The sequence below is a fragment of the Thamnophis sirtalis genome, unplaced genomic scaffold (assembly GCF_051295495.1).
Source record: "Thamnophis sirtalis isolate CommonGarterSnake01/CBP01778 unplaced genomic scaffold, rThaSir2_p1.2 scaffold_6, whole genome shotgun sequence".
Classification (NCBI taxonomy): domain Eukaryota; kingdom Metazoa; phylum Chordata; class Lepidosauria; order Squamata; family Natricidae; genus Thamnophis; species Thamnophis sirtalis.
The window spans coordinates 68,382,489-68,400,494 of NW_028261386.1; the positions used below are offsets into that span (position 1 = coordinate 68,382,489).

The 18,006-nt window shown below is 32.8% G+C and overlaps 1 protein-coding gene across 7 annotated transcripts in view; it reads left to right on the forward strand.

The window, feature by feature from the left end:
• Positions 1–18,006, forward strand: part of ARID4B (AT-rich interaction domain 4B) — an 84,506-nt gene that overhangs the window by 48,306 nt on the left and 18,194 nt on the right. For all 7 annotated transcript variants that reach the window (XR_015696989.1, XM_087718077.1, XM_087718072.1 and 4 more), the window contains 3 exons: positions 3,363–3,460; positions 4,133–4,385; positions 7,857–8,020. Coding sequence is in view for 6 of the 7 variants with exons in the window: in XM_087718077.1 (XP_087574203.1) it covers positions 3,363–3,460; positions 4,133–4,385; positions 7,857–8,020 (515 nt within the window). In the remaining variant the exon portion in view is untranslated. The remainder of the gene's footprint in view (positions 1–3,362; positions 3,461–4,132; positions 4,386–7,856; positions 8,021–18,006) is intronic.

An 18,006-nucleotide genomic window follows, 5' to 3' on the forward strand; every position in this document is an offset into this window, starting at 1 on the left:
CTTTTGCAATTCTCCAGAATCATTTTATCAATCAGAGTGATCTTTTGTTTTTCCTTTTATTTCCTTTCTATTCTACTGAAAAATTGTTATTTTCTTCTAAATATTGAATGACTGCGAGTAATATAAATATAACTATAAGCCAACAACAAGACCAAAACTACTTGTTGGCCTATAATTTCCTATGTTGTCTCTTTTGCTGGTTTTTTTTTTAAAGAATCAGCTAGGTTTTGTCAATTATTAATAAGCTGGTGCTTATTAATTATAAATATTCCAACAGCAACGTTTATTTTGTTTACCAATATCCAAAATTGACATTGTACATTAGTGAATTATTATGTGTAATGTAATTTATGATAATGACAGTTAATTGATACTTTAAAAAAAATATTAACTAAACAAATGATAGAATTGCAATCTAATATACAGGTAGTCCTCAACATATGACCACAATTGAGCCCAACATTTCCTTGGAAGAGCAAAATAGTTGTTAAGTGAGTTTTGTCCCGTTTTACTTTTTTGCCACAGTTGTTAAACAAATCACTGCAGTTCTTAAGTGAATCATGCAGTCATTAAGCAAATCTGGCTTTGCCTGTTGAAAGCTTGCTGCAAAGTTTACATATGATGATCACATAACCTTCAAAAGTTATAAATTCACGCTGGTTGCCAAGCATCCATATTTTAATTATGTGACTGTAGAAGTGATGCAACATGCATAAGTGTGAAAACCGGTTATAAATCAACTTTTTCAGTATCTTTGTAACTTTGAACGGCCACTAAACAAATTGTTGTAAATCAAGGAATACTTGTATATCATTTACTGGAAAAATAGTTACTATGCTTGTGGAAGTCCATTCATAAATTTTATTGAAAAGTGAGAAGATCAAGAAATTTCAAAAATTAAGTTGTTGTATGGTTTAGATTTCACTTTTGATAATTTAATGTTTCTGTTGAGGTAAGGCTTGCTTGTGTATCTAAAAATAATAATCTGCAAATATAGAGTAGATTAAAGGTAAGATTCTTAAGAGTGGGATTAAAATGGATAACATATAAGTGGTTTACTGGATATAATGCTAACATCACAATTTGTGAAATAGGGCTTGCGTGGATTAATTTAAAGCAGTGAAATTAATTCTAAGTGGGATTTAAAATGGCAGCTCCAATGATAATTTGCAGCTATAATGTATTCTGTATTAATAAATTCATTAATTTAAAAACAAATCTGAAATTAAGAGTTACATATTTTTACCTATAGAAATGAAAACCTATTTTACACCCTACAAAATCAGAATTTATTTTAATTATCTATAAAATAGATGCTTGAAATAAATGTTAATTCATGGTTACCAATTCACTGATTAATTTATATGTAATTTAAAATGGAACTTGGTAATCACTTAGATATAACATATATTCTTTGATAAGGTAAGAATATTGTTCCTTTGATAGGAAGAGAAGTCTTAGTTTAAATTGTAATGAATGGAGATAACAGCCAGTAAAATTGGCTGTCTCTTCTTGAAGCACCCAGCACGCCTTTAGGCAAAAATGTCTAATAACTTCAATTCTGGTTTTTGTTTGTTTTGGAGAAGGAAAGGTTAGTCATAGCTTCTCCAAATAATTTGTAAATCCAGCTTTCAAACACCAGAGGAATAATATATAAAAGGGAAGTAGTTAGTCATTTAATATAATTGCTTAAAATGCCCTTTGTTATAACAAAGACCATTTTAAGCAATTATACTAAATGACAAAGCAACTGGAGGGGACTGGAGACTAAAACATATGAAGAGCGGTTGCAGGAACTGGGTATGTCTGGTTTAATGAAAAGAAGGACTATGGGACACATGATAGCAGTGTTCCAATATCTCAGGAGTTGCCACAAAGAAGAGAGAGTCAAACTATTCTCCAAGGCACCTGAGTGTAGAACAAGAAGCAATGGGTGGAAACTAATCAAGGAGAGAAGCAACTTAGAACTGAGGAGAAATTTCGTGACAGTTAGAACAATTAATCAGTGGAACAGCTTGCCTCCAGAAGTTGTGAATGCCCCAACACTGGAAATCTTTAAGAAGATGTTGGGTAGCCATTTGTCTGAAAAGGTATAGGTTTTCCTGCCTAGGCAGGGGATTGGACCAGAAGACCTCCAAGGTCCCTTCCAACTCTGCTATTGTATCATATAAATGTTGTTATAATTAAAGCTGTTGAATCATTAATAACAAAGCTAAAAATATTTAACTTTCATGTAACATTTGAGGAACAAGCAAGATTGTGTAAATGAATTCACATGTACCTAATTTTGGCTAAAAGTAAAAAAAAAAGGTTGTTTGCGGTCAGTCTCATCAGTCTGTTCTGCTATCTACTGACATACTGTTCCTATATAACATAGATATCAGTGGATTCTAGTGATATGTCTCACTAAACTGTATAGCTTAGGCTACCTTTCTTTTATTCCAAGTCACTTTAACATTTATTTGGGTAATGTGTCATCTGCCACAGGAAAGCTGAAACATGAAAAAATTGATAATCTTAGTTTCCTAATTAATTTAAAACATTTACGTATATTGCTGTCCGTCTTAAACCAAACTTTGAGTGGTTCACAATGCCAAAATAAAAGCAGTATGTATCAACAATAAAAGAACACACAACACAACACAATAAAACAAAGAACAACAATAAAGTCCTGTCACTATAGCTAAACTTTCCATTGTAGCCCAACAAATTTGTTCCATGCCAGTTTCACCCTATCCCAGCACTTGGGGGGAAAGACTTAAGTGAATTTCAGAAAGTTAAAAATACGGGGGCCTACTGGACCTCAGGGGGAAGGGTGTTCCATTGGGCAGGAGCTAATATAGAAAAGGCATACTTCTTAGATTCCATGTGATTGCAACATTTAAGAGAAGGAACCAAAAGCATGCCTACACTATCAGATCTGGTGGGGCAAGCAGATGTCTCCAGAGAGAGGCAGTCCTATAAATAAATTGTCCTTTGTTCAATGTAGATGTAATTTTTTTGATATAGTAGACAATATAGGTAGTCCACTTATAAACTTGTTTCATCCCTTTCCCCCTATATTCTACAGTATTTCTAGGATAGGGCAATTCATATTTGGAAAGGGCTAGCTATTCAAGTGAAGAGAAAGAGGCAATTCGATCATATGTCCTTACACTTGTACATATATTATACCTCTCAAGTACATCTCTAGTGAACAGACTTGGACAGATAAAATAAAATTTCTGTACCTCACAGCAATAAGAAATTATTTGTTTACAACAAATTTTTTCTTCAAATTTCAGACCTTGTAGAATGAGTTACTTCAATCATCAGGGTGTTATTTATGTAAGCCTAAAAGCTATTCTTATGATATTTTACAGATTGAAAGTGGAGCTGTTTGGAAGCAAGTATATCAGGACCTTGGTATTCCTGTCTTGAATTCTGCTGCTGGATACAATGTCAAATGTGCTTACAAAAAGTAAGTAATTAATATAACACTGAATGCTTCAGTTTGGCACTCAAAAATGAATTTGTTTAACTAATCCAAAAGTGCATTCAGTTGTACAGCTATCAATTTACAGTCATTCATTTAGTGACCACTTGAAATTACAATGGCTCTAATAAAAAGTGCCATGTCCATTTTTCACACTTATGACCATTGCAACATCCTCACGGTGATCAAAATTCAGACTTTTGGCAAATGGCATGTATTTATGACTGTTGCAGTATGCCAGACTCGTGGGATCACCTTTTGCAACTTTCTGACAAAGTCAGTGAAGAAACCAGATTCACTTAACAACTCTGTTACTAAATTAACAACTGCAGTGATTCACTTGACAACTATGGCAAGAAAGGTCATAAAATGGAGCAAAACTCACTTAGCAACTGTTGCTTAGTAACAGAAATGTTGGGCTTACTTGTGGCTGTTAAGTTGAGGACTGCCTCTTTTTGAGTCTAAAGCTGCCCTAGACGTTGGCACAAGTTTTTAGGCTTTTACTAATCTCAGTCTTCCATCCTTAAGCCATTTATCTGAATCTTTTGTGATTCATTCCTAATCTACTATAATTTAACTTATGAATTCATATCATCAAAGTGTAATTGTAAAGCAAACCAATGCAGACTGATTTTGCTTGCTGCTGTCATTTTTTAGATATCTCTATGGCTTTGAGGAATACTGCACATCAGCTAATGTTGAATTTAAAATGGCACTGCCAGAGAAAACACCAAGCAAACCCTGTAAGGAGCATGAACAAGAGGTGAAAAAGCAGGAAGAAGTTGAGCTAAATATAAAAGAAACAAAGGTGAAAAATGAAGAAAAAGATGACGAAATAATGGCAATGAACAAACAAGTCATACTAACTGAGAATGAGAATGAAAAAAAAGAAAATGATAAAACCTCTTTGGTAAGGGCTCCTCTCCCAAAAAAAGTTTGGTTTTAGTGCAAAAAAATATTTTTATTAAATATCTCAGGGAATAAATGGCATTTGCAGAGTTAAGAGCTTCAACTTATTTTGGACAAAATAGATGTTTGGAGGATTTATTAGTCAAAATATTTACACTTCTGAATAAATATTAACTTTTAAGAGAAACTTTCATAAGGCCAAATCACAGATTATTTGTGCCTTTATCAGTTTAACAATTCTTTTAAAATGTTATTTAGGACCTTTTGGATTCCATACTACCTGCACAAATTATACTCATGTGATATATTTAAATGTGGATACATTTGCATAATTTATATTTGATTAGTATTATACTTTTTAGATAATGTATCATAGATTGTAACATTTTTCTGTTCAAAGTTTAAAAGGGGGGGAAAGTAGACAGGAAGCTTTTAAATTAGAAAAGATTTGGGACTTGGAATTACTTCATTAATCTAATCTTGCAGTTGTTATTTTAACAAGACAAATATTCATCACAGTGTAGTGTTATTGTGTAATCAACAACTAATGTATCATACTAATGATACTTGCAGTACAAATGAACACGTAGTTTCTAATCTGGTACTTTAATATCCTTCCAAACTAGATCTCAAAATATCATTTGGGCCTTTAGATATAGTGTGATTTTTCCGGACTTTTCTCCATGTCTCCATCACTACACAACTAGGCCTTTATATACTAATTTAAATTTCTCTTTTTACCAGTAGAATTACTTTTATGGTAACTCTACTAATAGTAGTTTTAAACTTCTCCCTAAAATAGTTTACTTATTTAAGAATTTAATCTTTTTTTTCTGGAATGATTCTTCTCTTCCAGTGTGAGGAATACAAAAGAAGAACATGTCCTTGTTCTAGAAAATAACTAGCTAATATGGATATAATTATCCTTCTGGGCCAAGTTTTGAGAGAGAGACTATGAGTTCTGAGTCTTCCTTAGACATGAAAGCCATCTGAGGGACTTTGGGGCCAATCACTCTCAGTTCAACCACAGGATAAAAATGGGAGTATTAAGTATGTTTGTCATCTTCAGTTATATATTTAAAAAGGCAGAGTAAATAATAAAATTAATGCCAACTGGATGTCTTTGGGCCAATCATTGAGCCCTATAAAAGAAGGTACTGACAACCGGCTTCTGAAAATCTTACCAAGAGAACTGTATGAAGTTGTCCTGGCACTTGGCAGGAACCGAGAAGACAAAGACAAACTTTGTAACACTTCAGTGATGCAAGGAGTCCTTAGTGCTTTCTGAGCTTGCTTGTTTTCTTGCAGACGTTTCATTACCCAAACTAGGTAACTTCATCAGTAAAGAGTGTTGTTTGGTCTCAGTTTATATTCTAGTGGCTTGCCTTGTCAGGGTTGGTGGAGGTGGTCTAAGAGAGCACCAAGGACCCCTCATGTCAACCCTAAGCTACAAATATTCTCCTTTATTAGTACTTCAGTGATGGCTGAGTGAGATACTTTGCAACTTTATCATGAAATCCCATTCATTATTTCAATCGGAAATGCCTCCAAAATACTGCTGCTGATAATGAATTTGTTGTTGCATTAATATTGGGATATAACAAGCATTTTGAAGATGATCATCAGTGATGTTATCCTGTTGAGTTCAGTGACATTATAAGCAATTACAATAACTGAAAATCAACATATGTTAATACCGATTTATCTTACAGGTGGTCCTTGTTTAATGATCACTCATTCAGCACACATTTGCACTTAAAATGGTGCTGAATGAATTGTAGATAGAACCAGACCTTACAGCTGTGTCCCATAGTCATGCGACCTACCCTGCTGGCTTCTCACAACCAAAGTCAATGAGGAAGTTGCAGTCACTTGAGGTCTTTCCTTAACAATCTACAAATTCCTTGTTTAACAACAGCAACTGTGACTTTTGGAACTGCTGTTGCTAAGTGGTGCACTTACATGTTCTTTCTATTTATGCTTCATTTAACAATAGAGTATCCTGTCTTAATTAGTGCCATTAAACAATAACTATCTGTATAGGAATGCTTTCTTTAAAACAACCTTTTCATCAAAAATAAGGGGAGAAGTTAATATTTAAAACTGAGATATATTATTTTCTATTCCAATGAATTGCTATAATTAACTGAAATTCTGAATTTCCTCTATTCCATTTGGATGTGAATGGGGCAGCAATTGAGTAGTAGCTTATTTAATGTTCATTCAGAAGACTCTAAGACTCTAAGCAGTCTTAAGACGCTTTTGTCTTTGAAGATTAGTCATTGCCTGGGAGGAGCCCCTTCCTTCTTCCCTCCCCTTTTCTAATCTTTTCTTTCCAATAAAACTTATCTTCTTTTCATGTTTTCTACTGTAAAGAGAGAAGGATAATCTTTGGATACAATCATTGTTAATGAAGGATCAAATTAGTTTTATAAAAGGACGTTTTATTTTGCAGGCAATTTTAATTTTGTCAAAAATAATTTTGCAACCAATTCTCATATTTATGACCTTTGCTGTGTCTGTCTCTTATAGTCACATATTCACCATTACAATCCGGTAGTATTGTCCTATGCTTGACCTATGTCTCTCCCCCCCCCCCCCCCCCCGGCCTAGGGATTGCTTAAACAAGCTATCTCCTCCTGAGCTGCTTTTGTGCACAAAACAGCACATTCCCTGAAAAGTGCTAATCACAAGTTAACAAGCTCAGGTCTTTGACCTTAATTAGAGTTAGATCCCTCGCTTGCTGTCTGACACTGACAAAATCCTAATCAGATTTGCCCTGTGGGTTCCCTGCTAAGAGCAATGAGTAGGCAAACAGATGGTTCTAGCACATTCCTTTCAATGTGTACTCCCCAATACATGCTGCTTAGTCACTTGTAATACCAATGAATGTAAATACAAACATCAATTCTCTTCCTGCTAATTATCCCAGCGTTGGGATAAGCATTCCAAAGGGGAGCAGAGTGAGAGAAAAAGGTTATATAACATTTGCCCATTTATCTGGTTTCCTTGTAAATCAAATTTTGGAAGCACCTCTCGTCATTTGGGTCACTCAGCTGTTTGAGTTGTATCCTTCTGATGCTATAAAGCAAAGGAAAACTGAAGTAAAATCATAAGTACAGTTACAGTCATGTGATTTTCTCTTAGTGATTGCTTAGCTTAATTACCACATAGTCTATTCTGTAGCTCTTTTGATGATAGACTTCCGTCCTATTTCTTGCTTGCGGTCATGTACATCCTCTCTTAAAGATGCTGGGCAGGGCACCAATTTTCAAGCAAATTTATTTCTAAACGTGCAGTTTTTCATACCTAACAATGAAGCTGATTCATAAGCCTACCCACAATACACCTTAAGAACAAAACATGAAAATGGACCCTTACTGTGGATGAATAGTAAGGATGTAATGTTAATTGATTGTTGGTTTTTGGTTTCTTTAATCGTAAATGATAGCAATGTTCCTCTTTCATGTAGGGGATTAAAAAATGTTTTCAGGAACCTCCAAATGACCAGGAGAAAGAGTTAAGAATAACCATAACAAATGATGAAACCAACATGGAATGTAAAGAAGACACAGAATGTAAAAATCTGGAAAACCAGAACACCATTCCAGAAACTGAAGAGAGAGAGATATCAAAGTAAGATTCTTTTATTTCCTTTAAATTCTATGAGAGGAGCAAGGCTTTTTTTAAAACAGACTTTAACAAGATGTAAATTTTAAAAAACTATGGAAGGATAGATATTACATTTCTTATCACTTTTCTGCCTTACTTAGAAATTTTTGTTGGATATAATTTGTATGGATATCCACTTTATTTGCATCAGTGTGAATTTTTATTCTGGTCTTTGATTAACAGAAATTCTGTAGTGTGAGAATCAAGAAATATAGCCTATTGATCTATTAGATTCAGTAAATCCTATAGATGATAGCAGCCCAGAAGAAAGAGATATGAACCAAAGTTTTTAGCTAGGATGATTTCAAAATTTATCAAAAATATTTGTAATCCTGCTGAGCTGTTGCTAACTGTGAAATATGTTTTTTTGAAATATGCATTTGTATGGATTCATTTAAAACAGGAAGAATGAAACTGTTGGAAATGAGGAATTGAAAGTAATGTACAGGTGTTCACGGAAAGTGACAGTGAAGTTGTGAAGCGTGTATGTGGTTAGAAGAACAGTATAAAGGATAGGGTTAAAGATCAGCTTGGAGCCCTTTGATTTATAGCAGTCCTTGTAGGACTTGCTATTTGTCATTGGCCCACTGCATTGGCTTGTTAATGCAACTGTATTACTACTATTATTTCTTTTATATCTATTCATTTCTAATGTTCCAAATTATTAGAAACAATAAACCTCTGATCTTAAAGTAAGAATTATTGCTTGTGTTGTTGCCTTTGTTTTCTATTAGAATTTTCCTATGACAGTAGGTATTAAGGAGATTGTTGAAGCATTTGCTGAAGTAGTTCTATTCATTCTTTCACTCCTCACTCATTGTGTTTGGCTGGTCAGTATTTGACAGAACGAATGATTCAAGCAAAATCACTTGTAAATGTATATAGCCAGTGTCTGTGATTTTGCTGTCATTTACTAGAGTAGGAAAATTTATCTTTAAGGCATTTAGACTTTGAGGAGGAAAGGACTCCCAGAACTAATGTGTAGGAGTTTTCTGTTCAAATTTTATATTGTATTATTAATAAGACAAGTGAGTTAATTTCTCAGTTAACTGCACTAACTGCCTTATTGAGAATTTCTATTACCTTTTCATAATTACATATTTACAGTGATTTTGTTGGTGGACTTTTGAAATTAGATTGTGACAAAAACCTGCTAAGAAAGTAGGGAAGTTAAGTAAAAGGAGCCTTTTAGAAAATGTAGGGAAGCACTGTAGGTATGGAATAAACTTGAAAATCATTTTGGAAAAACTAAGTTGCCTTGCATACTTTACTTTAGAATTCATTAGCATATGCTACATTTGAATGTAAATGTTTTAACAATGTATCTGTAACCATGGTAATGTTAAATACAGTGAAACCTCAACTTACTGAAGTTTGATAGACTTTACGTGGCAGTTTATGTCATTAACAAAATGACGTCGTTTAAATGACATAATGCATATGACATAATTTGCATCATTACCATCACACAAATTACATAATTTGTGTCATTTCATGTAATGGTCTCACATATGTGTGAATACAATAGATGCAAATGATATAATTTGTATAATCTATGTAATGTCAGTGTGAAAATGACATAATCCAATTATGATTTATTTAATGGAAATTTGTGAATAATGAATACTTTTCCCATTAAAATGAAGTTTCACTGTATATTGGTACTATACAAATGGTAATGTCTCTTACTAACCCAAAATGTGATGTGACTCATTTATATTTTTAGTTAATAAAAATATTAAATTGAATTTCAGCCTTTAAAAAAAGTTATTTTACAGCTCTCAAGGTTTTAGAAAATTCTGGGCATTACATGTAGAAATGTTGATTCTGGGTTGAGTTTCATTATCATACAAAGATCATATTACCTATGCACCTAAAATATGTTAGTCATGTGATTGAAATATGCAGTGTCATTCTTTTGTTTTAGGATATTGGGGCAATAGAACTGCTCCAGAATGTTTATTTTTATGTGTTTGTGTGCGTGTGTGTGTACGTATGTGTAGGTGTGTGAGAGAGACAGAGATACAGATACATACAATTTACATTGTCAATGTAGTGTTTATATGATGTTTTAGATGGGAAGATACTGGCTCATAGATCACGTTTACAACTCATGTTAACATAGAAAGCATTAGTGATTTGCTTTCAGTGTGCAGTTTTGTTCTACTTCAGTTCCATAGCTTGCATATATTGGTCTGGCTGTTCAGTCCCCTAAGTACCAAAATGTACTGATGCCTTTAAACTTAAAACCTATTTTTGTGTCTGTGGACGGAACACTGCAAACACTGTGAGGATGCTTTTTTCATCAAAGCTTCATTCTTATGCTGGTTAATGATCACAATAAAGTCTTTCATTATCAAAATTTGTTAAGATATAGTGTTTGGTAATTAAAAAAAATAAGTTGCAAACCTGTTGCTAAACTGTTACAATATAAAATACAATTGCAAAATTATTGCCATTAGGTTTCTGGCCTTTTTACTCAATGCTTTCAGAATTTGACATTTTACATCTTTGTTGCAGCTTTATGGAAATATATAGGATGATTCAAAGTTAGGCTTAGGCTGTAATACAATAAAAGCAAGCTTTTGAAACTACATAGCTATAAAGTATTCATTACTGAACCGAAGGTGCTTTTTCAAGAGGCAACTGGGCTTTCTAGTCCAGTTGCCCTTAAAAAGCACCTTTGGGACAACGATGACCTGGATGACCAAGAATCTCCTTAGGCCTTCATTACTGAATTTTGCAGAATTCTACTTGATATGTCGTATTAGATTACAGCATATAATGACGGCTGTTCAAATTTTGTGATTAAATAAAGATATTTAATCTAATGGGATATAAAAGGATCCATTTTAAAGTTACTATATGATTATCATATAATCTAATGTTTCAAGGTTATATGTATATGTCTGTCTGTCTGTCTCTGTCTCTATCATCTTATAGTTGCAGATTTAGATTTTTTAAAATCAGTTTACTAATCTGCGTTCATTTCTAACATTCTGCAACTCTGATTCATTAATCCCAAGGTCTTCCCTTGTCTGTGCATCAGCAAGTTTGTTAATGCAGTATGCAACTATTACCTCTTGACTTATAAATTAGGAAGTTTAGACAAAGGTGCATTATTTTATTATGGGAAAGAAGGGTTTAGTGATTTAATGTAACTTCTCTTAGAAGATATGACAATTTACTGAAACTAACATTGAAATATATCTGTAATTTCAGGTACCTGTAGAAAATTTACTGGGAATTCATTAAAAACAGTATAAAATTTACTATCGCAATAATCTTGTAGTAACTGCTCCATTCTGGAAATTAATAATAGTATGTTTGCATTGAAGGGACTTACGAAGTGAAGTTTGTGTTACTCTGTTACAATTAAATTTGTTGAAATTGCAAAATGTTCTTTACTACTAGTTTTTGAATATTGCCAGCATCTGCAGATTGATTTATTCTATTCTTTTACTCTGCACGGGTTGCATTTTAAAGGACAGGAACTTTTAACATGGCGTGACCAGTATTTATTTGTCTGTTTTAAGGATTGGTTATATAATACTAGGTTCCTATAGTGATATGCTTGGGAATATCCCTCCCTATTTCTTCTCTCATTTCTAGAAAATAATCACACACTCCCCATTTTAGCTGAGATTTTAATCCGCATGTTTGTACCAATGCTAAGTATAGTTAATACTAGAGCTTACAAATTCTGATGATTTTCATAGTTCAAAGTCAACAAAATAAGATTACATTCATTCTTAACTTTATTAATGAATTAACCCTCCCCCAACACACAGCAGATTAGTGCCAAACCTCTCGGCAAGAACCAGGAGGAAAAATGAACAGTCAAGGAACAAGTTTTTTTGAGTTTTGATTAGATGAAATAAAATATGTATTTTAAGTAAATGCACACGAATTTCAGTAAATACTCTAGTTTCAAATGTGAGTCTTATATACCAGCAATTGTTACATTTTTGCCTTTTTCCTGCCCTTCCAATGAAGTGGGGAAGAACTCTTTTTTCCCCCCAAGGAAACATGGAGGCCTATGCTTGGGCATTGCTTCTGCAGTGGCTGTTAACTTCATTATAAGTTTTACAATGAATTATAATTCCTATTAGACAGCACATGTCCCATTGGGTCATTATTTAAGATATTTTTCCTTACCTAAGAACAGAAACAGAATGATCAAGGGTGAGCAAAAAACCTGAGGGAGCTGGAGAAACATCAGATTTCCTGCTAGCTTCGCCTTTGAGTTTCCTTGTGAGAAGTTGGCAGGGAGCAACTGAAAACCCTCTCTCCCTCCCTCGAATAAGAAGGCAATGATGGCAGATTTTGGCCATGGAATCAACAGCACCAGAAATACTACATTGTACAAGGCAGGGATTTTGCTTCACTCTCTCGCTCTATTGAGGTCCACTTATTGGACCTTCAATCCCTACTGAAGGGTATTGGTGTGTTGAATAACTCTCACAGTAATTAGTGTTTGCCACATGTTCTTCATTTGATTTTCCCTTGTCTTCTCATTCTGTACCTTTCTGAGACATATAGCCCTTTCATCTTCCGTTTCTTCATTTCTCTTCTTCCTCGTTGTATTCCAATGACATTTGATTTCATCTCTTGACCATGATGTTCCCTGTCTCTTTCCACATGGCATAATTATGCTAATAATTTAATTTTTTAACCAAAATGTTGTATGTTGCCTTTCTGACCTCAGAACAACGTAGAATATCTGCTGGCTTTCCATGGAGTTGTAGGAAGTTGTCAGAGACATTTTAAATATAGGATCATGTGAACTCCTAGGGATTACAGCAGATTGGTAACAGTCTACCTGATTTCCCGTGGCCAGAGGAGGAACTGGTTTACACTGGGTTTCAGAGTAGAAAGTAGTTGAAAAATGTAAGGGGCTGGCTAATATATATGACTGACACCAGAGTTTAGTACTATATATATTATGAGCCACCCAGAGTTGGGTAATTATATAAAAAATTTAAACAAACAAACAGACAGTCAAAAAAAAACAAATGTGAGAACACATTCCCAAAATCAGCATGGCCAAGGTTAGAGTGGCATGTATATTTAGCAGCTAAAATTTGAACTGTTCAGTTTTAATTGATTACACTTGTGTGAACATAATCTGAGTTTAGTAAACAGAGGTTACGTGGCTTCCAATTCTAAATCATGCCTGGCAAGATGCCAGAGTAATAGCTTTGTTGGATTTTGTTTTAAGTGCAATAAAATACCTTGCACATTAAGTTATAACTTCTCCTTCTCCCTTTCTCCCTCTCTTCTCCTCCTAGAAGAATTTATATCCTTATTAATGTAAGAATGTAGCACTCCCAACTGGCATATTGGGTGTTCCATTCTTCCCTTACCATGGCATCATATTTTCCTAAAGTCTGCATTCTCTCTTTTTATTATTATTATTACAAATCCATACATGCATCTGAAATGCAATGTAGTTCAATTATGGTTTTGGCTTTAATAATGTAATTAATAACACTTTGCCTTTTATATAATCTGTACTTTATTAGTCTCTGAAATGCAGTAAGAGATTTAGGATTGTGTTTTGAGCTTTACTGACAATTTTCTGTTTGCATGTAGCTTTGGAGAAAGGAACTGTAAAAATTTAAAGCAAAATATTTTTACTTTGCACTTAGAAAAATGTTCTTTATGTTTATATGGAATCAAGTCTTGAATTACATCACTGTTTTGTTTAAATTTTTATAAAGGGTTTTCATGATAGATTTTTAGTTAAAATAATATTTGGAGTCAGAAGAAGAAAATTATAAGGCTGTATTTCTTAAAATATATTTTGAAAGATAGGTTTATTTAATAATTTCTTTTAAAAAACTATCGTTTGAGAATTATGTCATGACAGAATTCAAACTAAAGACAAAGGATTAGGGATTATTGTACTAAGTGGGAGATTTAAATGTATTAAAATAGCATTTTCCTTTGAAAGTGTATAATTTGAAGTCAGGATATCTATAATGAATAACAAATTATTGAAATCAGAATCTTTATTCCTATAACGCAAACTTATTTTTATTTGCAAAAATGTTCAATTTACTTTTTATATTTAGTGACAAAAGTATCTGAGCAGCATAACATACAGAACAATCTTCTGATGAATTATGCTAATACCAGTAGGATCATATTGACTTCTTCCAGATATTGTTGTTGATTATGCTTTGTATGAACTGATGAAACTTTATGGGATACATTTTAAAATATCCAAGAAGGATAGTCATCTACTAGAATATCAAAGATTAAAATATGTCACTGGATTTACCTCATTAATTTGCAGAACAGTTAAATGCTTCTTTCTGTGTATTCTTGCACATATGAGAGACAAGCTAAATAGTTAATTTTTTTATAATGTTGGACTGTTGACTTATTGAGCTTCTGTTGAACTTTGCTGACAGACATATGCTTAGGAGAAATGTTGTGGCAATTGATATTTTTCCTTTTCCAAATACTGTAGAGTTGACATGTTGGTATGATAGATGGGAGACCCAAATTCTTAACCATTCGAAGCTATTGAAGTTTATGGGTGGCTAGTAACTCTTTCTCTGACCAGGAGAAAAGGTGACTGTTATAGAGAAAAGTAGGTCTTGTACAATTTTAAGATACAAGTGCATGGCAGATAAAAATTATCTGTTTTTTATCTTATTGTTATAGGAATTTATCTTATTGTTATAGGAATCCTTCTAGAATTGATGGAGAATTCTTTTGAACAATTCATTAATACCAAACATATACAATTATGATCAAGAAACATGTGTCTTCATTTCCAAAGGACGTTCTAATATAGTTCCTTTTGTTACTGCTTACTGGATTATTTCATTTTCCTATTCTGATCGTTAAATCTCAGATTTTCCTTAATATTTACCTTATTTGCTTCAAATGAATTATATGGGTCCTGCTTACATTCTCATCTTTCTTTGCAATCTTATTGCTATACTGAACTCTGATTCTAATGCTGTAAAGCTCTAAGCCTGTGGTTCACTGCTCTCTAAGACTACAACTTTTGCATTTTTACTTATGTAAAAAAAATACACATCAGTTTTAAGAAACATGTTTAAGAGCCATGGATATCAGCTGCTGTACAAATCCTTCTTGTATTAGGTTTATCAAAGTTGAAATCCAAGAACATGAGCTTTTACTTGGATGCAGACATGGCAAAATAAATTTCCTCAAAGCCATACTGGACTTTTCTTCTAAGGACTTCTATCTCAGGATGTTCAATACTTCGCTTCCTATCTATAATTCAGGATTTTCAATTTGGGGATAGGTTGCTTGGTCCTCATATTACAGCAATCTATTTAAAAACATACAATATGTATGTATTCTTAACCATTCAGCTTTTCCTTGAAATGAACATTCTTGATTTTAGTTACATCTTTGTATCTTCCATCTATAATTGCTAATCACTCTTTATCAATAGTAAAAAAAAAGATTTGTGCTTTAACTTTATTAGAAATATATATATATATATATATATATATATATATATATATATATATATATATATATATATATATATATATATATATATATATATATTTCTAATAAAGTTAAAGCACAAATCTTTTTTTTACACACACATTCTCAAGAGATAATGTTGCCTGATAGGACTGTTGGAATTGCTTTTACAATCTTATGATTTGCAAACATTTATTTGCAACAAGGAATCTTAGAAATTAACCTTAACAAGAAAAAATGAGATTAATGTAATGTATATTATATTATATTTATTATTTTTTTATCTATCTACAGAGGGCTGGAGACATATCTTGCAGATTCTAGTTTGGCTTTTTTTCTGGATCCAGAACTAAAGTTTTTCATTATAACTTAATGTGGAACACATAAGCTAAAGAGTACTACTGAAAACATACTGCAGCCTGGGAATTTGCTTTCATTAACAGAACTGAGCTCTTAATAACAAAACAAATCATTCTTAGTTTCCTTTTCCATCCATTTGTCTTTATTTTCATTGCTAGAAACAATTTAATCATTTGTTGTTTTAAATAGTTGGACATAACACAAGAAAAAGAAAAGTACTCAAGTTGGTCAAGATAAAATAAAAATAAAGTTCTCTTTTGGATCAGTATTTTTTATTAGGCCATCACTAGGGCAACATGGTGAACAAAACAAAGGAATGTGTGAAAATAAATAGTGGCGTAAATACAAGCCCATAAGTCTATGTAACTACATTTTGAGGGAATGTGGGAGTAGACTTTTAAGTACAGTAGCTCCATCAGTTGCTAAGGTTTATGTTATATTCCTAATTTTTCTAAGAGCTGATAGATAAACAAGAATCAATGTATAAATATGTAAAATTTAGTAATAACCTAAATCTGATCCATTGTTTCCGATTTATTGCAAATCATCTAGGCATCTACCAAGAAGTAGCTCCAACTCCACTAATTGGCCATTTTTATTTCATACTACCATAATACTAAACTATTGTCATGCTAAAAGGATAGAATTATCAATTAACACAATCTCATTCATATAGCATATAACTTTAGGTTTTTTAAAATAAGACTTAAAATATACTGGTGATATAAATTAGTATAAAGGAAAATAAGGGAATGGGAGATAAATTCTATTTGTTGTTTTTAGATCTGTTTAATATTCTTTAAGAATAATAATTATAATTTCCAGTGTCCAGTACTGAGAATCATTTAAACAGTTCTGCACACTCAATGGCAATTTTCTGTTCAGTTTTTAAAAATATTTGAGCTTTTTATGCTTTCTCCTTTGCCTGCATCAGCAAACCAATTTTGCAATGCTGTACTTTTTTATATTGTAGTATGAGAAAAAAGGGTTTTCTGTTTAAAAGCATTTTAAATAAGAAAAGGAATTGAAGTGATACCCAAATATTTTCAGTATTGTTAAACGTGTCTTCAATAGTACTAAAAATATTAAGGTATGGTTTGATCTCTTTTGGGAGACTGGTTATATTACTAAGAAAGAAATATGTACTAAAATGAACTTTCATAGCATCACTGGTGGGAGAAAGCTATTAAATTGCGTTAAATTAAACATTGGGATGTTTTTTGGACAAATTAAAAATTACAGTTTAGATTTCTCATTTCTATTGTGAATTGTAATCTGTTCAACCATGTTTATTGTAGGTTGAGATTTTCTTTAACTTAATGCTCAGTTATTAAACATAATCGTTTTTAATGCCATGAGTTAAATACATTACTAGAGAATAATATAGAGAAAGAATATAAAGTAGGGGTGAACTGCAGAAGTAACTAGAGCTTTGTTCTCTGTTTGTCATAACTATTACCCAGATTAAGAATCAGGCTAATTTTTTTGTACAGGTAATCCTTGATGTACTATTGGTACCAGAATTTCTGCTGCTTAGTAAGGTGGTTGTTAAGTAAGTCACAACCAATTTCACGATCTTTTTTGCCACATTGTTAAGCAGATCACTGCAATTAAGTGAATCATGCAGACATTAAGCAAATCCAGCTTCCCCTCTTGGCTTTGGTTGTCAGAAGCTGGCTGGGAAGGTTGTAAATGGTGACCACGTGACCTTGGGACATTGCAACCATTGTGAAAACATGCCAGTTGTCAAGTGTCCAAATTTTGATCATGTGACTATGGATGCTACAATGTTCATAATGTGAGGACCGGTTATCTTTTTTCTGCACTGTTATCACTTTGAATGGTCACAAAATGAATTGTTAAATCAAGGATTATCTGTACTGGGTAAAATAATGTGACTTCAGCAGAAGCAGGCAAAGTTCACTGCCATCTAGTGTATTCATTTCTGGTCTATCCAATCAAATGCAGATGTTAATTCTGAGTTCTTTCCTTTCCCAAACTGAAATTAAGTTGAGAAAATAAAGCCCCTGTACAACATTTAATAGGGATGGAAACCTATAATGAAATATTTCTTACAAAGTCTGAAAACACAATAAATGCAGTACGATGAA